At 38.8% G+C, this 24,769-nt stretch overlaps 1 protein-coding gene across 1 annotated transcript in view; it reads left to right on the top strand.

The window, feature by feature from the left end:
* Positions 1–14,971, top strand: part of RPAP2 (RNA polymerase II associated protein 2) — a 75,326-nt gene extending 60,355 nt beyond the window's left edge. Inside the window, exons 12-13 of the mRNA XM_028087627.2 lie at positions 10,973–11,124; positions 13,826–14,971. Coding sequence (XP_027943428.1) covers positions 10,973–11,114 — 142 coding nt within the window. The 3' untranslated portion in view covers positions 11,115–11,124; positions 13,826–14,971. The remainder of the gene's footprint in view (positions 1–10,972; positions 11,125–13,825) is intronic.
* Positions 14,972–24,769: the final 9,798 nt, after the last annotated feature.

Raw genomic sequence — 24,769 nt, 5'->3', positions numbered from 1 at the left:
CTTTAAAGCCCAGCATTATCTTTTAGCAGCCTTGCATGTTCATCACCTTTATGCACGGTAATCAGCAGAACAGGTTTCCCTACTGCAACAGAACTCTGTGTGAACCCAGTCATTTCTCAAATCTGATAGGTACAGAAAAGTATGTGGCTTTTCACTTCCTGTCCCTTCCTCCAACCCCAAACCAAAGAGAAGCATGCTTTCTGGTGACATTTATTCACACAGACGTTCTCACAGCTCTTTCTTCTCTTGAGGCTGTGTTGACTTTGAGGAGTGTCGTTCAGTGTCATTTTACAATAGCCTACCGTTTTTTGATTCTGTGAGTTTGGAAATCAATAAAGACTCAGGAAACTCTAAAAGTTGTTGCTTTTCTTCTAGTTTTGAGGGCAAAGTTGAAGGATGTCTGTGCTATATCATTTCAGGCAAGTGCCTACGTGATCTTCACACATATCACCCAGATGATTCAGGAAAGGGTAATCTGGACTGTGCTGTGATTTCCAGTGTTCCGGGAGCTGCATTATGTATTCTCCAGGAGGAATGAGTGCAATGAGCAAAGCAGTAGGGACCACAACGGGGAAGGCCTTGTAAAAATCCAGGTTCATGACTGACTTTGATCGCACTACAGGACATGGATAACAGAGTTCCCTCGGTTGTTTAGCTCTCCTTGCTCACTGAACCGCAGCTTTAACTCTTTATATAGCTTTCACAGTTGATAGGGCACAAACCAGGCACTCACCCAATTATAGGTGACTTCTCAGACACAAGCGTTTGTACAGCTCTAAATCCTTGGACAGAATATGGGGTTTTTTTAAATGCCACTTTTTAATTAGAAATCTCTCTTGTTTCAGTTGTCACACTTTGAAAGTCCTCTCACTGCTGTGCATAATTCCTGTTAACCAGATGTTTGATAGCTCAGTGATAACAAATGGAAGGCACTGGTCCTAACCTGACTTACACTCTCTCCTTTTGAGCTGTAGTAGCATATGTGGAGCACTCAGCTAAATAATGGTCTTACCAATAAGTTGCAGTATGACACTTGACTTTTTTGCTTTTGTTGTCATACCATTTACCATATGGTAAAGAACTAGTTATATAAGGCTGCCTGCCTTTTCAAAAGAGAGATTTGAATTGGTGGACTTTTAATGAGAAGTTTCCTCTCTTGTTTGTGATTTATACATTGCAAGGTATTATGTCGTTTTTTTCTAATTATATTCTCCAGCACACAGACTGTTTGTGGTAAGCCATACTTTTAGTGTCACCTCTAGAGGTTTTTATTCTTACTTAAAAGCCCTTGAAAGAAATAATTGAAACATAAAAAATCTTTTGTTTTTACTCACGGCCAATCACATTTTCTGTTACTTATTTTAAAGGTATTTCGTACATAAAACACATAAATACCAACTGGAGTGTATTACTGTTTATTTAAGTAGAAGTAGTTTTGGGGGCTTTATTTATTGTTTATTGTGGCTTTCTTTAGCATTCACTATTACAAGTTTCAGGAACAGGATAGAGGCTTGAGTCCCTTTCAGTATGTAATAGGATGGGAGTTCCTTAATGAAAAAGTTAAAGAGATAAGTGATTAGCATATCATGATTAATAGTGCACAGATAAGGAGTTAAGAGGAAAGGAGGAGCCTGGGGAGTCAGTTAAACAAAAAAAAAAGGGGGGGGATTGATAAGATCCTGAGATAGTACATCAAAGATAACATAGACATGAAAGATTTTATTTTATGGTATCTTTCTGTGAGGTAGGAAGTATGTTGTTGTTGTTTGAAGTAATGAATTTGGACAATGTGTATATTCTGGGGCAGTAGTTAAAGGGAGAACCTAGAAGGGGGTTTAGGGAAGAATACTAATCTGAATAAGGAGGAGTCAGATGGCATTTATGAGGAAAGATTAAAAGGAAATTATGAGAACTATTTTCAAGAATATGAAGAAATAACTTATAAGAGCTGCCCCACAAAAAGTCCCATGAAGGAGAAAATAAAATTCTGCAAGAGACATTTAGTTTATGTAGGAGGAACAATGGCTACAATTTAAAGTTTGTTCTCCATTGCAACATGCTGTACACAGAGGTGTAGAATCCCCCCTCCTTCAAGATCATGGAGTTAGTTATTTGCAGTCTTGTGTAAAGGGACCAAATTATTACATTAAGAAAGGATTGAGGGGCGCCTGGGTGGCTCAGTCGTTAAGCATCTGCCTTCGGCTCAGGTCATGGTCCCAGGGTCCTGGGATCAAGCCCCGCATCGGGCTCCCTGTTCCGCGGGAAGCCTGCTTCTCCCTCTCCCACTCCCCCTGCTTGTGTTCCCTCTCTCGCTGTGTCTCTCTGTGTCAGATAAATGAATAAAATCTTTAAAAACAAAAAAAGAAAGGATTGAGTCTGTTTTCTTAGATCATATAAATCTTTTCTTTGTATTTGTTTTTATTGAAGTTTAGTTGACATACAATGTTAACTTAGTTTCAGGTGTACAACATAGTGATTCAACAGCTCTATACATTATGCCTCACCACAGTTGTAGCTCCCATCTGTTACCACACTACGCTATTATACCATGGACTATATTCCCTATGTTGTACCTTTTATTCCTGTGACTTACCTCCTGTATCCCACTTCCCCTCACCCCTCTCCCCTCTGGCAACATCAGTTTGTTCTCTGTAATTATAGCTCTGTTTCTGCTTTTTGTTTTTTAAAGATTGATTGGTTTGACACAGAGAGAGCACAAGCAGGGGGAGCGAGAGGGTGAGGGAGAAGCAGGCTCCCCACAGAGCAGGGAGCCCGACGCAAGGCTCGATCCCAGGACTCTGGGATCATGACCTGAGCCAAAGGCAGATGCTTAACTGACTGAGCCACCCAGGCGCCCCTGGTTTTTTTTTTTTTTTCAATTCCACATATAAGTGAAATCACATGATACTTGTTTTTCTCTTTTTCCACTTAGCATAATGTCCTCTAGAGCCATCCATGTTATTGAAAATGTCAAGATCTCATTCTTTTTTATGGCCGAGTAATAACCATGGTGTGTGTGTGTATGTGTGTGTGTGTGTGTGTGTGTGTGCACATGCATACCCATCTTCATTATCCATCAGTGGACATTTGGGTTGCTTCCATATCTTATCTTGGCTATTGTAAATAATGGTGCAGTAAACATAGGGGTACATATCTCTTTTTGAAATAGTGTTTTTGTTTTCTTTGGGTAAATACCCAGTAGCGGAATTACTGGATTATGTGGGATTTCTATTTTTTATTTTTTAATGACCTCCATACTGTTTTCGCCAGTGGCTGTAACCAGTTTACATTCCCACCAAACAGTTCATGAGGGTTCCTTTTTCTCCACATTCTTGCCAATGCTTGTTGTTTTTGTATTTTTGATTCTAGCCAATCTGACAGGTGAAAGGTGGTATCTTTTCGTAGTTTAGATTTGTATTTCCTTGATTAGTGGTGATGTTGAGCATCTTTTCATCTTCCTGTTGGCCATGTGTAGGTCTTCTTCATAAATATTTGTCTTTAGGTCCTCTGCCCATTTGTAAATCAGATTGTCTTTTTTTTTTTGGTGTTGAATTGTATTAAGTTCTAAATATATTTTGGATATTAACCCTTTATCAGATATATCCTTTGCAAATATCTTCTCCCATTCAGTAGATTGCCTTTTAGATTTTTGCATCCATGTTCACCAGACATACTGGCCTATAGATTTCTTTGTATATAGTGTCTTTGTCTAGTTTTGGTATCAGGATAATGCTGCCTTCATAGAATGAATTTGGAAGTTTTCCTTCCTCCTGTTTTTTTGGAATCATTTAGAAACAGTCCTTATGAACTCTTATTTAAATGTTTGTAGAATTCACCTGTGAAGCTTATCTAGTCCTAGACTTTTGTTATTGGGAGATTTCTGATTGCCCCATTTGGTTTTGTTACTAATAATTAGTATGTTCACATTTTGTATTTCTTCCTGATTTCACTTTTTTGGAAGATTGTATATTTCTAGAAATTTATCCATTTCTTCTAAGTTGTCTAATTTATTGGCATATAATTTTTCATAGTAGCTTCTTACAATCCTTTGTATTTCTGTGTTGTCCACTTTTACTTCTCATTCATTCCTAATTTTACTTATTTGAGTCCTCTTTTTTTCTTTTGATGAATCTGGCTAGAGGATTATCAATTTTATTTTTTCAAAGATGCAGGTCTTAGTTTCCATTGATTTTTTTTTTCCTTTTTAGTCTCCATTTCATTTAATCCTGTTCTGATCTTTATTGTTTCCTTCCTTCTACTAATTTTGGGCCTTGTTTAGTCTTCTTTTTCTAGTTCTTTTAGGTGTAAGGTTTGGTTGTTTACCTGAGATTTTTCTTGGGTCTTGGTAGACCTGTATCACTGTAAACTTTCCTCTTAGAACTGCTTTTGTTGCATCCCAGAGATTTTAGACCATTGTATTTTCATTTCCATTTATCTCCATGTATTTTTTAATTTCCTCTTTGATTTCTTGGTTGACCCTACTTGTTGTTTAGGAACCTATTGTTTAGCCTCCATATGTTTATGTTCTTTCCAGATTTTTTTTCTTGTATTTGAGTCCTGGTTTCATATGATTGTGGTTGGAAAAGATGCTTGATATAATTTCAGTCTTAAACTTACTGAGATTCATTTTATGGTTTAACATGTGATCTGTTCTGGAGAGTGTTCTGTGTGCACTTGGAAAGAATGTGTATTCTGCTGCTTTGGAGTGAAATGTTCTGGGCATATCTCTTAAGTCCATCTGGTCTAATGTATCATTCCAGGCCACTGTTTCCTTATTGATCTTCTGTCTGGATGATCTATCGTTGATGTAAGTGTGATGTTAAAGTCCTCTACTATTGTTGTATTACTGTTATTTTCTCCCTGTATGTCTGTTAATATCTGCATTATTTATTTAGGTGTTCCTGTGCTGGGTGCATAGGTATTTACAATTGTTATATCCTCTTGTTGGATTGGTCCCTTTATCACTATGTAATGTCCTTCTTTGTCTCCTATTACAGTCTTTGTCTTAAACTCTGTATAAGTATTGTTACCTTGGCCTTTTTTTTTCCACTTTCATTTGCATGGTCATGTTTTTCCATCCCTTTACTTCCGGTCTGTTTGTGTCTTTCGATCAGAGGTGAGTCTCCTGTACACAGCATAATAGATGGGTTTTTTTTTTTTTAATCCAGTCAGTCACCCTGTGTCTTTTGATTGGAGCATTAGAACATATACATTTAAAGTAACCATTGATAGGTATGGACTTATTGCCATTTTGTTAATTGTTTTTTGGTGGTTTTTATAGTTCTTCTCTATCCATTTCTTCTTTTGCTCTCTTCCCTTGTGATTGATGGCTTTCTTTAGTTTTAGGCTTGGATTCCTTTAATTTTTTTGTGTATCTGTTAAAGGATTTTGGTTGGTGGTTACCATGAGGTTCATATGTAACATCCTAATTATATTACAGTCTATATTAACTTGATGGTTGCTTAAGTTCAAACTCATTCTGAAAGCACTACATTTTTCCTATTCATGTTTTATGTATATGCTATATTTTACATCCTTCTATTTTCTGAGTCCTATAATTTTTTAGATATATTGATTTTACTACTTTTTTAAAAATTGTAATTCAATGTAGTTAATATACATTGTTATATTAGTTTCAGGCATATAATAATAGCAATTCAACAATTCCATATGTTACTCAATGCTCATCACAGTAAGTGTACTCTTAACCCCCCTCACCTATTTCACCCATGTCCCCTCTGGTAACCCTCTCTTTGTTCTCTATAGTTAAGATTCTGGTTTTTTGGGTTGTCTCTTTTCTTTTCCCCCCTTTGTTCATTTGTTTTCTTTATTAAATACTACGTATGAGTGAAATCATACGGTATTTGTCTTTCTCTGACTGGCTTATTTTGCTTGGCATTAAACTCTCTAGATCCATCCATGCTGATATAAATGGCAAGATTTCATTCTTATGGCTGAATAATATTTCACTGTGTGTGTGTACCACATTTTCTTTATCCATTCATCTATAGATGGACACTTGGGTTGCTTCCATATCTTGGCTATTGTAAATAATGCTGCATTAAACATAGGGGTGCATGTATCCCTTCAAATTAGTATTTTCGTAATCTTTGGGTAAATATCCAGTAGTGCAATTACTGGATTATAGGATAGTTCTATTTTTAACTTTTTGAGGAACCTCCATACTGTTTTCCACAGTGGCTGCACCAGTTTGCATTCCCACTAACAGCGCACGAGGGTTCCTTTTTCTTCACATCCTCACCAGCACTTGTTTTTTGAGTTTTTTATTTTAGCCATCTGACAAGTGTGAGATATCTCATTGTGGTTGTTTGCATTTCCCTGATGAGTGATGTTGAGCATCTTTTCATATGTCTGTTGGTCATCTATATGTCTTTTTTAGAAAAATGTCTGGTGATTTTACTACTATTGTCTTTTAATATTCATACTAGCTTTTTTAGTGACCGACCTATTAATTTTATGTTCAGTTATGAATTTTTTTCTTTTCATAATTTTCTAATTATGACATCTTTTTTTGCATAAAGAAGTCCTTCTAACATTTCTTGTAAGGCTGGTTTCGTGGTGATGAACTCCTTTAACTTTTGTCTGGGAGACTCTCTCTCTCCTTCTATTCTGAATACTCTTGCTAGTTGGAATATTCTTGGTTGTAGGTTTTTCCTTTCAGCACTTTGATTATATCCTACCTTCTGGCTTGCAAAAGTTCTACTGAAAAATCAGCTCATAGCTTCATGGCGTTTTCCTTACACGTAACCAGTTGTTTTTCTGTTGGTTGCTACTTTTAAGATTCTTTATCAGATATCAGATATCAAATATCTCTGACATTTAATTATCATATGGCTTGGTGTAGATATCCTTGGGTTCATCTTGTTAGGGACTCTCTGTGCCTCCTGGACCTAGATGTCTGTCTCCTTCCCCAAGTTAGGGAAGTTTTTAGCTATTATTTCTTAAGAATTTTCTGCCCCTTTCTCTCTCTCTCTCTTTCCCCTTTTTCTGGGACCTCTATCAAGTGAATGTTAGTACACTTGATATTGTCCTAAAGATCTCTTAACCTATTCTCATTTTTTAAAATCCTTTTAGGATTTTGCTGTTCAGCTTGGATGCTTTTCATTACCCTGTTTTCTACATTGCTGATCCTTTCTTCTGTATCCTCTCATCTACTGTTGATTCCCTTTAGTATATTTTTCATTTCAGTTACTTTATTCTTCAACTGGTTGGTTCTTTATACTTTTTATCTTTGTTGAAGTTCAGAGTTTATCCACTCAAGTCCAGTGAGCACCTTTATGACTATTACTTTGAATTCTTTATCATATAGATTGCTTGGCTCTGTTTCTGTTCCTGAAATTTTGCTTTGTTCTTTTGAAGCATATTCCTCTATCTCATTTTGTTTGATTTTCTGTTTCTTTGAATTAGGCAGAACAGCTATTTCTCTTAGATGTGAGGTAATGGCCTTGTGTAGGAATATCTCTGGTGTAGACTATGCCTGTGACTTTAGCTGGCTGGCTGAAGCCGTAACAGGTGTAGGCTGGGAGTCCTGGGGTGTCCCATGCATGTAGCACCTTGGTGGGATGGCTGGAGCCAAAGCGGGCAGCAGGGGATGGGAGTGGGTCCTACAGTGTTCTGCAGTATGGGGCGTCCTGGCAAGGTGGCAGGAGCTGAAGCATAACCAGGTAGTCCGTGGGTACTCTGCTCAGGGGGATGCCACACCAGGACAGCTGGAACCAAAGTGGCCTTGGGCTAGGAATCCCAGGGTGCTCCATGTAGAGTGCTCCTTGATGGGACAGCAGGAGCTGAAGCAGGTGTGGGCCTGGGGGTCCCGAGGCACTCCATGCAGGGAGTACCCTGACAGGATGGCTGGAGCGAAGACAGATGCCAGCCAGGAGGTCTCAGGGCTCTCTGCACTTCGGGCGCCCTGGCAGGACAGCTGCTGTTGAAGCAGGTATGGGCTGGGAGGTCCTGGGCCACTCGGTGCAGTGGGTGCCCTCATGAGTCATCTAGAGCTGAAGTGAAGCAGGTACAGGCCTAGGATGTCACACAATGATTGTGCCTGTGTTACCTTGGCAAGACAGCTGGAGCTGTAGTGGGTGCTGTCCGGGGGTGGTTCAGTGTGCACTGCACTGGGGCTACCTTAGGGAGACAGCTAGAGCTCTAGCAGGCGAGGGTTGGAGGGCCACCTGTAGGGGCAGCTGGGTTTGGTGTGGTTTGGTGGGCTAGGGGCCTGGGCTCACTGTGACAGGTGGCTAGGGTGCCCAGACCCTGCTTTTGTCTGTGCTATGAAGTGGGAGGGGAACATAAGCCATGGCCCTCACCAGCACCTTTGATACTAGTGTGTTCCAGCAGCTCCCTGGCCTTTTGGCAGATGCCCTAGAACTCATTCCATTATCTTCCAGTTGTTCTTTTAATCTACAGCCTTTTTTTCCTGTGCAGTAGGGCAGCTGGGGCTAGTGGGGTCCTAAGGGACTGAGGCTCACTGAAGCGCAGCAGGCCAGCTCCCGTCTGTGCTATCAGGGTGGACAGGGAATATAAACAATGGTGCTGGCCAGTACCTGGGACCCAGGGAGAGTGTTCTAGCCGCTCCCTGCTGTTTTTCAGATGCTCTAGAGCTGGTTCCTTCATATTCTAGGTGCTCTTTTAAAGTGCGTCTTTTTTATCTCTGCCACAGGGCTGAGCTGTACTTCTGGTCTCTGGGTACTATCTTCCCCACTGCAGTTGGCAAGATGGGGGTGGCGGGGGTGGGGGTTGGATTCCTGTTGTTACTGTGTCTCTCTCTCTCATGTCTTTCTCTGTGTGGTCTCTCTAGCCCTGTTCAGTCAGCCCTCAGTTCTTCAGGGGGAATTGCTCAACCTGTAGGTGTAGATTCACTGTGTGGAGGAGGTTAGCTGAAGGTCTTTCTGCATCATTGTCTTCCCTCCTTTGTAAACAAAACTTTTAGGTGTCTATGAACACATAATGAAGTTATTATAATTTTAGCCTTATAAGTTTGCTAGAGATGTATCATTGTTCCTAAAATATTTTATAACCCTGGCACTTGATAGAATGATTCTCAAAAGTTGCTTCTTAATCTTCCCATGTTCTGCTCTCATATGGGCACATAGGTTGAGAAATCTAGCTATCACATTTACTTCTACTTTGAGGGTTAAATTTTAAAACATACTAATGGCACTTTGAGAAGTAATTGAGACTTTGTTTTCATATATGAATTAAATACTAGTCTCTTTGAAAGTCAGAAATTGTTTTGGATGTGCCATGTATACCATTTTTAAATATACACAAAAGCTACCTTTGTATGGAGTTGACAGATCTGATCTGCCTCCTGACTTCCTGGTTTTATTTTAGCTGAAGTAATCCAATCCCCAGTAACTTTGCTCGTATTGTGGGGAAAGAGCAACTTTATTCGTGTGAGAAAAGCCAGAGTTGACTTCTGGGTTCCACTTTCATGGCAGGAAGATGACTCAGGAAAAGCTGGCCACAAATGCCTAAGTTTGCCCAAGTGCCCAGCTTGGGCTTGGCATTAGAAAGCTTGTGTTATCCTGTTTCCTAACGACCTTTGGGGAATACCTGCAGATAAAGCTCATTAAAATGTCAAAACCTGGTAGTGCATTCTCCAGCTATAAAGAAATACAGGAGAGGTGGAGAAGGAATACACTACAGTGGTTTTCCCATGTTAGAACTCTGTGGATTTCACTGGACTTTTGGAGTCACCTAGTCTCCAGTTCTTGCTAAGATACCTTGAGAGATGCAGAGAACTTACCACCTCCTCCACATCCCGGCTGTCTTTAGACAATGTGACAAAGATTTCCTTTTACTTCTGCTTTCTGTATAAGATGGCTAAGCAAGCAAGAAGTCTCTGAGAACGTCACATTTCCTCTTCCACACTCATTACTGTGGAGTTGCTCCACTCTGATTCCTTGAGCTTTATTGATTGAAGTCAGAGGGTTATTTATATTTGATGTGCCTGGTGGCAGTGACCAGTGTTCAAAAAGCATCTGGAAGATCTTTGTGGTAAGTATAAGACTACTCAAGGATAAAAGAATTTTCTCGCCAAAAGCTTTCCAGAAATATACCTTACAAAGGCATGCTCTCTGGAGATTATACATAATATATACATAATTATTATATGTAGTTACATACATAATTTATGGAAAGTAATGGTCTTAATCTTTGATTAGTAAGCATGACTTAAAAAGTGAATAATGACATTTCATTGAAAATTACTTTTGAGAATATTATATGCAATCAGTTGTTTACTGGAAGTGACTTGGGAAAAGCACAGTGTTCTTTAGAAGATTGTATTAAGTGCCTTGTAAGATGTAATTCACCTATTTAGTGTTTTAAAAATAAAAATATTGGGCGCCTGGGTGGCTCAGTTGGTTGAGCGACTGCCTTCGGCTCAGGTCATGATCCTGGAGTCCCGGGATCGAGTCCCACATCGGGCTCCCTGCTCGGCAGGGAGTCTGCTTCTCCCTCTGACCCTCTTCCCTCTTGTGCTTTCTATCTCTCATTCTCTCTCTCTCTCAAATAAATAAATAAAATCTTAAAAAAATATATAAAAAAATAAAATAAAATAAAAATATTAAGGTTTCATCCAAAAGGTGATCCTATTTATCATTTATTTTTTTTATTCAGGTGATATAAACATTCAGTATGGTTTTAAAGCAGTTCTCATCTCTAAGCTTCTTTCCACAGCTTCTTTTCCCTAAGTGGAAAGACTTCATTTTCATTTCTGAGAACTTGGTAGCTTTTCCTGGCATAATGAAGAGCATGTTATAGATTCAGGCTCTTAGGTTTCCTAACACTATGTTTGATCTTTCATTCTTTTCCTGAGATTTCTTCTCTGCCTTTATTAGTAAAGACTTCATTTCTCTGCTGTGACAAAAATCCCCTCTGCTATGTAGAAGACAGGAGCCCCTTAGTCCTCATTTCATGGATATGCATTTAATATTTTTGGTCTTTTCAGACTGACCCCAATTCTTGGCATTCAGAAGCATTCTCAGGAAAATGTGGTGTTTACACAGTTTATAGAGACTTTGCTTGAAGAATTACATTTGAAGAATGAAGACCTTGAAAGCTTAACCATCATATTTAAAACCAGCTGTTAACCACGGAGTGGTGAGTTAGATTGTGTTTTGTTTTTTCATTTGTTGCCTGTTTGGGATCTCTTTCCATATTCAAAATTTTACAAACCAAGTATAGACCTCAAGATCTCCTCAGTTTGCTAAGGAAGAACATGATAGCCCTTAGTTCTCAGCCACCCTATCACTTTCTATCCACTCCTGTTACTTTCTGCCCCCGCCCCCCCCCATCCCTGTTACTCTTCCTTACAGGTTACTGGAGTTAGTTCTGTTTCTGGTACTCCAGAAAACTCTCTCCTACCAGCCTCACACTCAAACCTAGACCATGCCTCATGTCCCATCTTACTGGTTGAAGTAAATTGCTATTTCCTGGGAAGAAACCTAACTACTGCAGCCGTCCACTGAGGACACCCTCATCCTACTTCCATCTCCGAGGAAACCATCCCCTACCCAGTCCCTACTTCAGTCATCTCCGGGGCAGATAACTAGATGAATGTGTAAGTCCCACTGCTGAACCCTGGCCCTGTTCCCCGGCACACAGCCCTCCCCTCGTCTCCCAGGCTCTTGCCTCTTTCACAACTATCAGAGCGTCCCCCCCTTCAGCCTGCCTTCAGCAAACCTCTCCCCTTTCCTCCACTTCTCACTCTGCTCTCCCAGGTGCTCAGATAGGTATTGATTTCATGTTATGATTGAAGAAATCCAGCTGAAACTACAAGTGAGACTCTCCCAGGGAACATTTTCCTTTTTTTTTTTAATTTCAATTTCTTACATTATACAAGCTTGTTGTAAAAATTGAAAAATACAAAAGTGCACATCTAATTTAGAAAAGGAAAATCCACCTCTCACTCTCCCTCCACTCCTGTGTACTCTGCAGAAACATGTTTGATATATATATATATCATTTTTTGTAAAAACAGAACCAAAAAACTCTTCAAGCACATTTTTAAATATATGAGAAGGATATCTGAGAGAAGAATTTTGCCAGGGAAGAAAGAACATCCCTTTATTGAACATGCTTAAAAATTGAATTTAAGAAGTCAGCACTGTCTTCCCTGCCCAATTTATACCCACTGGCTTTTTCATATGACCCTGCTTCCCCCGAAAACCTTGTAAAACAAAAGCTTTTCCTCAGGGAGTGAGCTCAGTTTGGCCTGTATAAGCACTAATTCAGAGGCCCTTCTAAAAATACAGTGAAGTTGGAGTTCTTTGTTTTATTGAGCTTCAGATACAGCAGAAAATTGGTTAAAAAAAAAAAAAAAAGTCTTAACCAGAGGTCCTTCCAGATCTGCTTTCGTGAACAGTACCCAGTAAGAATCATTTTTATTAGCATATTTAAAACTTGTATATAAACAGATATTGAAAGTCCTCAAAAGTACTTTCACACCAATAGATGTTTTTAAGTTTCCTCTGTGATCACTTTTTACTTACACACATAAACAATGTAAATCAAAAGTAAACCTTTGCCAAACCTTCAGTATTATAAGGGATTCTGAATGAATTGAGCCCTCATACATAATTTTTCCTATGAGAAAAAGAGAGTTGTGAATAGGTAGTTTTTTTTCTCTATACATGATTTTTATAAATCATAAGTTCACTTGTATATAATGACTAATGTCTAATATACTTGCTAATAGTAATTTAATATTGAAAAGGTATTAATGTGTTTTCAGTTGCAAATATAATCCAGCTTTTTTTTTTTTTTAAGATTTTATTTATTTATTCATGAGAGGCAGAGGGAGAAGCAGGCTCCCCACTGAGCAGGGAGCCCGATGCGGGGCTCGATCCCAGGACCCTGGGATCATGACCGGAGCCGAAGGCAGACGCTTACCCATCTGAGCCACGCAGGCGCCCTCCAGCTTTTCTTATGATAGAATGATAGTTAACTTTTGCTGCTTAACAGATTACGCCAAAGACTTTTTATCTCACACTTTCTATGAGTCAGGAATCTGGACACAGTTTAGCTTTGGGCCTCAGGCTCACAGTCTCTCCTGAGTATGCAGTGAAGCTGTCTGTTAGGGCTACAGTGTCATCTGAAGGCCCAACTAGAGGACAATCCCCTTCTAAGGTCACTCTTGTGGTTGTTGGCAGGATTTAGTTCCTCAGAGGCTGGTGCGCTCAAGGCCTCAGTGTCTCACTGGCTGTCGTCCAGGGACTTCTACACAGTGCATCTTGTACTTGTCATGTGCCTTACCCTCATAGTGAGCAAGATGGGAGCCACAGCTTTTTTGTAACTCATCTCAGAAGTGACATCCCATCACTTTTTCCATGACAAGTTACAAATTAATCACTAGGTCCACCCCACATTCAAGGTGAAAGGACTGCATAATGGCATGAATACTAGAGCCAAGGGTCGTTGGTGGCCATCTTCGAAGCTGAGTGGCAAAATTGTTCAGGAGTTCCCAGCTTCGTATGTAGTATATTCCAATGTCTGGGTAAGAGTCTTGAACTTCACACTAATTGAGGGCACCCCTGAACCAAACACATGCCCATGGGATTGCTATAAATTAACCCAATCATCCTGACAAAGCATGGGAGAGAGAAGAAGATTTTCTTACTGGCCTAGACCCATCACAGCCTTCCCTCAAGCTGAATGTGAGTTGGGTCTATTCCACATAAATCACTATTGCTACATAATGAGGAAAAAATGCAATATATATTGGGAAAACAACACACAGTGTTCCCAAAAGCTAGTAAAATATTTTAGGTGTTTTATCCAAACTGTCTTTTTTGCTTCACAGGTATAATCCATGAAGACTGAATAGAAGATGATCGTCTATTCATCATTTCTGGAATTCTAGCTACAATAATGTTTTGATGGTAACTGATAACTAGCTTTGTTCCAAGAAAGACCTCTTTAGATTTCAGTCCCCTGCTTCCCGGTCCCTAACTATACAGTGACTTCCCCTAGATAGAGGAGAACCATTTTTCCAACAAGGATAACCAAGTCCTTGCATCCCTAGCTGTAAGACATAGTATTTTTATTTACTTGAAAATGAAAATTGAAATCTTAAGTTGAAACGTTAATAAATATTGATCTTATTTATTGGTTGAGAGACATTTGAGAACATTCCCATTTTGGCCTCACAATCTAAACTCTAGATTCTTAAAACAGTGAAGAGTTCAATAAATGCAATCTAAGATGAAGCCTTTGGAAGTCTAGTCAGTCACTATTCTTTTAAAGAAACTGTGCTGTAAAATGGTCCTGAGCAGTGTAATCTTACAAGTCCAAAACAGGAGTATTCCAGAATTTTCTGGACTCGACTAAAAAAAGGAAACTAGTTTGTTTTCAAAATTTACACAGCTTTTTCAAAATGTCTGTCAAGCATGCAAGTTACAAGGCCTCCAGAGCGGTTAAGGGTGGTGGTGGGAGGGCCCTCAGACAATTTGGGAAGCCTTACTGGAGGGCCAAGAAACAAAATAAGAATCAGATCTACACTCTTGGACACTGGAGGAAATGACAGCTGCTAGAAGTCTAACCATGGAAAGGGTCCAGAAAGCAGCCTGATGGAGTGAGGAGCTTAATGGACAAGAATCTACAAGTTCAGTAAGTCACAGGCTACAATGTACAGAAATCAGCTGTTTTTGTATATTAGCAATGAAAAATCCAAAAAGGAAGAAAATTCCATTCACAGTAGCACCAGAAAGAATTCAATACTTAGTAAATTTAACAAAAGAAGTACAAGACTTGTGGGGTGCCTGGGTGGCATAGTCAGTTAAGCGTCTGACTCTTGATTTCAGATCATGTCCTGATCTCAGTGTCTTGAGATCGAGCTGTGGGTTAGCTCATGCCCAGCACAGAGTTCGCTTGAGATTCTCTCTCCTTCTCCCTCTGCCCCTCCTACTTGTACACTTGCTCTCTAAAATAAAAAAATCCTTAAAAATAACTGGAGTGTAAAACATACAATGAGGGGCACCTGGGTGGCTCAGTTTGTTGAGCATCTGCCTTTGGCTTGGGTCCTGATCCCGGGATCCTGGGATCAAGGCCCACGTCAGGCTCCCTGCTCAGCAGAGAGTCTGTTTCTCCCTTTCTCTTTCCCTCTGCCTCTCCCCTGCTCATGCTCTCTCTCAAATAAATAAAAATAAAAATCTTAAAAAAAAAAAAATTGCATAATGAATACTATAAAACACATTAAAGAAGGCATAGAGATATTCCACGTTTATGAATCAGAAGTTTCAGTTATTAAGATGGTAGTTCTCCCCACATTGGTATAGATCAATGCAATCCCTTTTAAAATCCCAGTAGGCTTTTTTTGAAATATTTTCAAGCTGATCCTAAAATTTCTAGGGAAATACAAGGATTTCCAAAATAGCCAAAACAATTCTGAAAAACACTTCCTGATTTCAAAACTTACCACACAAAGCTACAGTAAGCAATACAGTAGGATATCGATAGGCACAAAGACCGGTGGGGCAGAGGGTCAGCTGGGAAGATGCCTGAGTAGGAGGATGTTAGGCTCCCCTTGCCCCATGGATACAAGTGGGTAACACTCACATCAGTAAAAACCCAAAAGATGATGCGAAGACTGGCAGGATAAACTCCACAACTAAATAAATGGTAGACAAGAGGCCACATCAAAGACGGTAGAAAGGACAAAGACGTGGTCCAGGAGCAAAGCAGACTAGGGCCATCCACAGCGGGAAGGGAAACAGTGGCACAAAGGACAGAAAATAGACTTTCACACTGGGGAGCCCATAAATGGGGAGGACGAATCCCCATAATATTTGCCTTTGAAAGTGAGAGGAGGCCAATTTCTTGAGTTCTTACAACCACTGGGACTTAAGAGGCAGGAATTTTTAAATCAACGGGCTCAGCTCCAGGAGAGCCTGGAGGGCATTAGGAAGCAGAGTTCCCGCCCCTAAAGAGTCTTGGACAGATACAGCATAGAACCAGCAGTTTGCAAAACACCAGCGGTAGATGGGAAGGAGAGTGATTTGTTCATCTCAGAGCATGGCCTGGAGAGAGGGATCACAGGGAGACCCCTCTAGGGTCCCTCCCCTGCCCACCACATAAACAACGGATACCTGCAGGAATCACTGCAGCACTAACATTTGTTCCCTAACTTGCTTACACCAAGCCCCACCCACACTTGTGCGGATCTACCCTTCCCAGTCATGATCACCTTAGTCCAGTCACTGTGGGCCCCCTCCCTGAGAAGACCCATGGAAACCCCGCCACCACCACATCTGACTGGCACGTTGTGCAGGAACTCCGTTCTGGCGGGAGCAGGTCTCATTTCACTAGCAGACCACCACACACCTTGTTAAACGCTGCCCGCAACAGGCAAACACAGCCTCTGCAGACAACCGGACTGAAGAAAAAAGAGGGCAAGACTCAACAGCAGAGCACACACAACACCCATAGGAGACATTCCCTGAAGCACCAGGCCCTGGAGAACAAGGAACACTGCACGAAAGGACCTCTTCTACATAAGGCTATTATAGTCAAGAGCAAGAGAAGTAGCTGACTTTCCTAACAAAGAAATAGACATAGGAAGTCCGACAAAACAAGGAGACAGGGAAATAGCTCTTAAATGAAGGAACAGGACCAAACCACGGCAAGAAATCAAAGCAAAATAGATATAAGTGGTATGCCTGACAGAAAATTTAAAGTAATGATCATAAAGCTACACACTGGACCTGAGACGAGTGGAGGACATCAGTGAGACCCTTAACACAAAGTTACAAAAGAATCAGATGAACAACACAATAAATGAAATTTAAAATACACTTGATGGAACATAGAGGAGGCTAGATAAAGAAGAGGAAATAAAAATAACGACTTGGAAGAGTAATAGAAAGTAACGAAGCTGAACAAAAGAGAAGAAAATTACGCAGATTGAGAATAGTCTTAGAGAACTCACTGACTCCATTAGCGAAATAACATTTGCATTATAGGGATCTCAGAAGAGAGAGAAAGGAGGGCAGGAAATTTATTTGAACAAATAACTGAAAAATTCCCTACGCATCCAGGAGATCCACATGTCCACATCCAGGAGGCACAGAGATCTCCCCCACACGCCACCAAATTCAACCCAAGGAATTCCACACCAAGACACACAGTAATTAAAATGGTAAAAAATAGCAATAAGGGAAAAAATTTTGCAGGTTTTTCAGCAGAAACTTTGCAGGCCAGAAGGGGGTAGCAGGATATATTCAACATGCTGAAAGGGAAAAATCTAGAGCCAAAAATACTCCTATCTACAAGAATATTGTTCAGAATATAAGGAGAGAGAATTTTCTCAAACAAAAAAGGAGTTCCTGACCACTACTAAACCAGCTCTATAAGAAATATTAATGGGGACTCTGAATGGAAAGGAAAAACCTTAAGTTGAGAGTATGAAATGTAGGAAAACACAAAAGCAGTAAAAAGTATTTCTGTAAAAAAAAAAAAACCAGTCAAGTGTTTCACAAAAAATAAAAGGATGTAAAATACCATATACCTAAAATTTGTGGGGTGAGAAGAGTAAAGAATGGGTTTGAACTTAAGTGACCATCAACTGCTATATGCAGAAGATACTATATATAAATCTAATGGTAACCACAAATCAAAAATCAGTAACATATCAAAGAATAAAGGGAAAGGAATTCAAGTATATCACTGAAGAAAGCCAATAAACCATGAAAGCAAGGATCAGAGAAAATCTACAGAAACAACCACAAATAAGTAACAAATTGGCAATACTTATCAGTAATTACTTTGAACATAATGACTAAACACTCCAAATCAAAAGACATAGGGTGATGGAGTAGATAAAATAAGATCCATCTATATGCTGCCTATAAGAGACTCATTTCAGACTGAATGGCACCTGCAGATTGAAAGTAAGGGGATGGAGATACATTTATCAAGCAAATGGAAGTCCAAAGAAAGCTGGAGTAGTAATACTTATATCAGACAAAATAGCCTTTAAAACAAAGACTGTAACAAGAGACAAAGGACACTATATACTAACGGGATAATCCAACAAAAAATATAATAATTGTACATATTTATGCACCCAACATGGGAGCACCCAAATACATAACAGTTATAACAAACACGAAGGAAGTAATTGATAGCAATACAGTAGCAATAGGGGACTTTAATACCTCACTCACACTGATGGACAGATCATCCAAACAGCAAATCAAGAGGGAAACAGTGACTTTGAATGACACACTGGACCAGATAGATTTTATAGACATATTCAGAACATTCCAGCCTAAAAGAGCAGAATACACATTCTTTTCAAGTGCATATGGGATGTTCTTCAGAATAGATCACATGTTAGGCCACAAAACAAGTTTCAAAAACAACAAAAGAAAAAAAAAATGAAAGTACTCTCATGGATCTTTCCTACCACAACACTATGGAAATCCATCACAAGAAAAAAATCTGGGAATAATACAAATACATGAAGGTTAAATAACATGCTACTAAACAATGAATGGGTCAACCAAGAAATCAATGAGGACATCAAAAATTACATGGAAACAAATGAAAATGAAAACACAACAGTCCAAAATCTCTGGGATGCAGCAAAAGTGGTTCTAAGAGGAAAGTTTATAGAAATACAGGCCTACCTCAAGAAGCAAGAAAAATCTCAAAGCAACCTAACCTTACACTTAAAGGAGCCAGAAAAAAAAAAAAAAAACAATAAATGTAACCCAGAACCAGTAGGAGGGAGAAAATAATAAGGATTAGAGCAGAAATAAAATAGAAACTAAAAAACTATATAGAGCAGATCAATGAAACAAGGAGTTGGTTCTTTGAAAAGATCAATAAAATGGATAAACCTTTAGCCAAATTCCTTAAAAAAAGGGGAGTGGGACCCAAGTAGGCAAAATAACTAATGAAAGTGGAGAAATAACCAACACCACAGAAATGCAATTATAACAGAATATTAGGAAAACCTTTGTGTCAACAAAATGGACAACTTAGAAGAAATGGATAAATTCCTAGAAACCTATTACCTACCAAAACTAAAGCAGGAAGAAATAGAAAATTTGAACAAACCAATTACCATTAATGACATTGAATCAAGTAATCAAAACACTTCCAAAAAACAAAAGTCCAGGACCAGACAGCCTCATAGGTGAATTCTACCAAACATTTAAAGAAGAGCTAATACTTATTACTTTCAAACTATTCCAAAAAATATTAGAGGAAGGAAAATTTCCACATTCAGTCTATGAGGCCAAAACCAGATAAAGATACCACAAAAAAATAGAACTACAGTCCAGTATCTCTCATGAATATAGATGCAAAAATCCTCAACAAAATATTAGCAAACCCAATCCAACAGTATATTAAAAAAAAAAAATCATTCACCACAACCAAGTGAGAGTTATTACCAGACACAAGGCTGGTTCAATATGTGCAACAATCAATGTGATAAATCAATAAGAGAAAGGATAAAAACTATATGATCATTTCAGTAGATGCAGGAAGAGCATTTGACAAATTACAAATCATTCATGATGGAAACCCTCTGCAATTAGGTCTAGAGGGAACATACCTCAACATAATTAAGGCCATATATGAAAAACCCACAGCCAACATCATAATGGTGAAAAACAGAGCTTTTCCCTAAGATCAGGAATAAGACATGGATGTCCACTGTCACTTTTTTTTTTAAAGATTTATTTATTTTTGAGAGCATGCATGAGTGAGCACCCGAGGGGGCGGGAGGGAGAGAGAAACTTTAGCAGACTCTACATTGAGTGCAGAGCTTGATATGGAGCTCAATCCCATGATCCTGAGATCACTACCTTAGCTGAAGCCAAGAGTCCGATGCTTAACCAACTGCACCACCTAGATGCCCCTTCTCACCACTTTTATTCAACATAGTACTGGAAGTCCTAGCCACAGCAATTCAACAACATAAATAAAAGGCATCCAAATTGGTAAGGAAGAAGTAAAAGTTTCATTATTTGCAGATGACATGAGCGTATATACAGAAAATCCTAAAGACTCCACCAAAAAACTACTAAAACTGTTATGTGAATTCAGTAAAGTCGCAGGATACAAAATCAATGCACAGAAATCTGTTGCATTCCTATAACTAATAATGAAGCAGCAGAAAGAGAAATTAAGAAAACAATCCCATTTATAATTGCACCAATAATAAAATATCGAAGAATAAACTTAACCAAGGAGGTGAAAGACCTGTACTTGGAAAACTGTAAAACATTGGTGAAATTGAAGATGACATAAAGAGGGGTGCCTGCATGGCTCAGCTGGTTAAGTGACTGCCTTCAGCTCAGGTTATGATCCCAGGGTCCTGGGATCGAGCCCCACATCAGGCTTCCTGCTCAGCGGGGAGTGTGCTTCTCCCTCTACCTCTGCTCCCCTACCCCCACTCATGCTCGCTCTCTCAAATAAATAAAATCTTAAAAAAAAAAAAAAAATGAAGGGTGCCTGGGTGGCTCAGTTGGTTAAGCGACTGCCTTCGGCTCGGGTCATGATCTTGGAGTCCCGGGATCGAGTCCCGCATCGGGCTCCCTGCTCGGCAGGGAGTCTGCTTCTCCCTCTGACCCTCTTCCCTCTCGTGCTCTCTATCTCTCATTCTCTCTCTCTCTAATAAATAAATTTTTAAAAATCAAAAAAAAAAATGTGCCTTAACTTCTTTTAAAAAAAATAAATAAATAAAAATTAAAAAAAAAATGAAGATGACACAAAGAAATGGAAAGACTATTCCATGCTCATGGATTGGAAGAACAAATATTGTTAAATGTCTATACTACCCAAAGCGATCTATGCAATTAATGCAATCCCTGTCAAAATACCAATAGCATTTTTCACAGAACTAAAACAAACAATTCTAAAATTTGTATGGAAATACAAAAGACCTTGAACAGCCAAAGCAATCTTGAGAAAGAAAAAACTGGGGCACCTGGGTGGCTCAGTAGGTTAAGTATCTAACTCTTGATTTTGTTTCAGGTCATGATTTCAGGGTCATGAGATTGAGCCCTGTGTCAGGTTCCATGGTCAGTGGGGAGTCTACTTGAATTCTTGCCCTGCTCCTCCCCCACCTCTCTCCAATAAAAAAATCTTAGAAGAGAAAAAACTGGAAGTATCACAATTCCAGATTTTTGCTATATTGCAAAGTGGTAGTAATTAAAACAGTATGGTACTGGCATAAAAACAGACACATAGGTCAATGGAATAGAACAGAAAACCCAGAAATAGACCCACAATTCTATGGTCAATTAATCTTCCATCAGGGAGGAATGAATGTGCAATGGGAAAAAGACAGTCTCTTCAACAAATGGTGTGGGGAAGACTGGACAACCGCATGCTAAAGATAGAAACTGGACCACTTTCTTACACCATGCACAAAAATAAACTTATAAATGGATTAAAGACCTAAATGTGAGACCTGAAACCATAAAAATCCTAGATGAGAAGATAGGCAGTAATCTCTCTGAGACTAGCCATAGCAACATTTTTCTAGATAGGTCTCCTGAGGCAAGGGGAATAAAAACAAAAATAAACTACTAGGATTACATCAACAAAGTTTCTGCACAGTGAAGGAAACAAATCAAGAAAACTAAATGGCAACTACTGAACAAGAGAAGATATTTGCAAATGACATATCCAGTAAAGGGTTAGTATCCAAAATATATAAAGAAATGATACAACTCAATACGCACAGAATAATCCAAGAAAAAAATGAGCAGAACACATGAACAGACATTTCTCCAAAGACATATACAGATGGCCAAAAGACACACAAAAAGATGCTCAACAGTACTCATCATCAGCAACATGCAAATCAAAACCACAATGAGGTATTACCTCACATCTGTCAGAATGACTAACAAAAAACACAAGAAACAACAAGTGCTGGCAAGGGTGTGGAGAAAATGGAACTCTCTTGCACTGTTGGTGGGAATGTAAACTGGTGCAGCCACTGTGGAAAACAATATGGATTTTCCTAAAAAAATTATATATAGAACTACCATATGATCCAGTAATAGCATTACTGGGTATTTATCCAAAGAATACAAAAAAACAGTAATTGAAAGGAATATATGCACCCCTATGCTTACTGCAGCATTATTTGCAACAGCCAAACTATGGAAGCTGCCCATGTGTCCATCAAAAGATGAATGGGTAAAGAAGATGTGGCATTTATATACAATGGAATATATTTTTCAGCCATAAAAAAATGAAATCTTGCCATTTGCAATGACATGGACAGGGCTAGACAGTATAATGCTAAGTGAATAAGTCAGAGAAAGACAAATATCATATGATCTCACTCATCTGTGGAATTTAAGAAACAAAACAAAGAAGCAAAGAAGAGAGAGAGAAAAACTAAGAAACAGACCCTTAACTATAGAGAATACACTGATGGTTACCAGAGGGGAGGTGGGTGGATGGATGGGTGAAGTGGGGATTAAAGAGTACCCTTATCACAACAAAAAAAAAAAAAAAAAAAAAAAAAATCAATGGAACAGAATTGAGAGTCCATGAGTAAACCCTCATATTTATGGTCAATTGATTTGCAATGAAGAAAGGATGGTCTCTTCAACAAATGGTGCTAGAATGTTTGGATATCAGATACAAAAAAGATGAATTTAGACCCTTACCTACCACCATATGCAAAAATAAATTCAAAATGGATCAGAGACCTAAATGTCAGAGCTGGAAGTATATAACTTTTAGAGCAAACAGGAGAAAACTTACATGACATTGGTTTATAATGAGAGTTCTTACATATGATGCCAAACATACAATCCATAAAGAAAACTTTAAGTTAGACTTCATCAAATAGAAGAGGAAGGAAAAGTTTCAAACTCATTCTATGAGGTCAACATTACCATGATACCAAAAACAAAATAAAACTACAGGCCAATATCTATGATGAATGTACACACAAAACCCTCAACAAAATATTAGCAAACCAAATTCAACAATACATTTAAAAAGTCATTCACAACGACCAAGTAGGATTTATTCCAGGGATGCAAAGGTGGTTCAATATTGCAAATCAATGTGATATATCACATTAATAAGACAAAATATAAAAACCATACGACCATCTCAATAGATGCAGGAAAAAAAGCATTTGGAAAGGTACAACATCCATTCATGAGAAAAACTCTCAACAAAGTCGGTTTAAAGGGAACATACCTAAACGTAATAAAGGCCATGTATGAAAAACCCACAGCCAACATCACTCAGTAGTGAAAAACAGCTTTTCCTCTGAGGTCAGGAACAAGACAAGGATGTCCATTCTCTCACCACTTTTATTCAACATAGTACTGGAAGTCCCAGCTGCAGCAATCAGACAACATAAATAAATAAAACGCATCCAAATTGGTAAGGAAGAACAGAAGACATGATACTATACCTAGAAAACCCTAAAGACTCCACCAAAAAACCTATTAGAACTGATAAATGAATTCAGTAAAGTTGCAGGACTCAAAATTTATAGAAATCTGTTGCCCTTCTCTACACTAACAATAAAGTAGCAGTAAGAGAAGTTAAGATAACAATCCCATTTACAATTGCACCAAAAAGAATAAAATACCTATAGGTCTTTAACCTCCTCCTTGGTTAAGAAGGTAAAAGACCTGTACTCTGAAAGGAACTGAAGACCACACAAGTGGAAAGCATTCCATGCTCGTGGTTTGGAAGAATTAATACTGTTAAAATGTCCATACTACCCAAAGCAATCTACAGATTCCATGCAATCCCTATGAAAATACCAATAGCATTTTTCACAGAACTAGGATAATCTTAAATTTTGTACTGGACCACAAAGACCCCAAATAGCCAATGAAATCTTGAGAAAGAAGAGCAAAGCTGGAGGTATCATAATTCCAGATTCAACATATACTGCAGAGCTATAGTAATCAAAAGAGTATATGGTACTGGAACAAAAACAAATAGATCAATAGAACAGAATAGCCCAGAAATAAACCCATGCTTATATGGCTAATTAATCTACAACAAAAGAGGCAAGAATATACAATGGAGAAAAGACAATCTTTTTAATAATGGTGCTGGGAAAACTGGACAGCTACATGCAGAAGAGTGAAATGGGACCACTTTCTCACCCATACACAAATTAAACTCAAAATGGATTAAAGACCTAAATGTGAGCCCTGAAACCATAAAACTCCTAGAAGAAAACATAGTAACCTCTCTGACATCAGCCTTAGCAACTTTTTCTAGCTATGTCACCTCAGGCAATGGAAACAAAAGCAAAAATAAACTATTGAGACTACCCCAAAATAAAAAGCTTTGGCACAGCAAAGGAAACAAAATGAAAAGGCAACCTACTGAATGGGAGAGGCTATTTGCAAAGAAAGGATAGATCTGATAAAGGGTTAATATCCAAAATATATTAAGAATTTATATAACTCAGCACCAAAACAAAACAAATTCCAATTAAAAATGGGCAAAGGAAATGCACACCAAGGAAACAAATAATCCAATTAAAAAATGGGCAGAAGACATGAACAGACATTTCTCCAAAGAAGACATACAGATGGCCAACAGACACATGAAAAGATGCTCAGTAGCACTCATCATCAGCAACATGCAAATCAAAACCACAATGAGGTATCACCTTGTACCTGTCAGAGTGGCTAAAATCAAAAACACAAGAAACAAGTGTTGGCAAAGATGTGGAGGAAAAGGAACTCTCTTGCACTGCTGGTGGGAATACAAACTGGTGCAGCCATGG

The sequence above is a fragment of the Eumetopias jubatus genome, unplaced genomic scaffold, assembly GCF_037043125.1.
Source record: "Eumetopias jubatus isolate StellerSeaLion01/CBP00866 unplaced genomic scaffold, mEumJub1_p1.0 scaffold_4, whole genome shotgun sequence".
Taxonomy (NCBI): Eukaryota; Metazoa; Chordata; class Mammalia; order Carnivora; family Otariidae; genus Eumetopias; species Eumetopias jubatus.
This window is presented reverse-complemented; position numbering and strand designations above follow the sequence as displayed.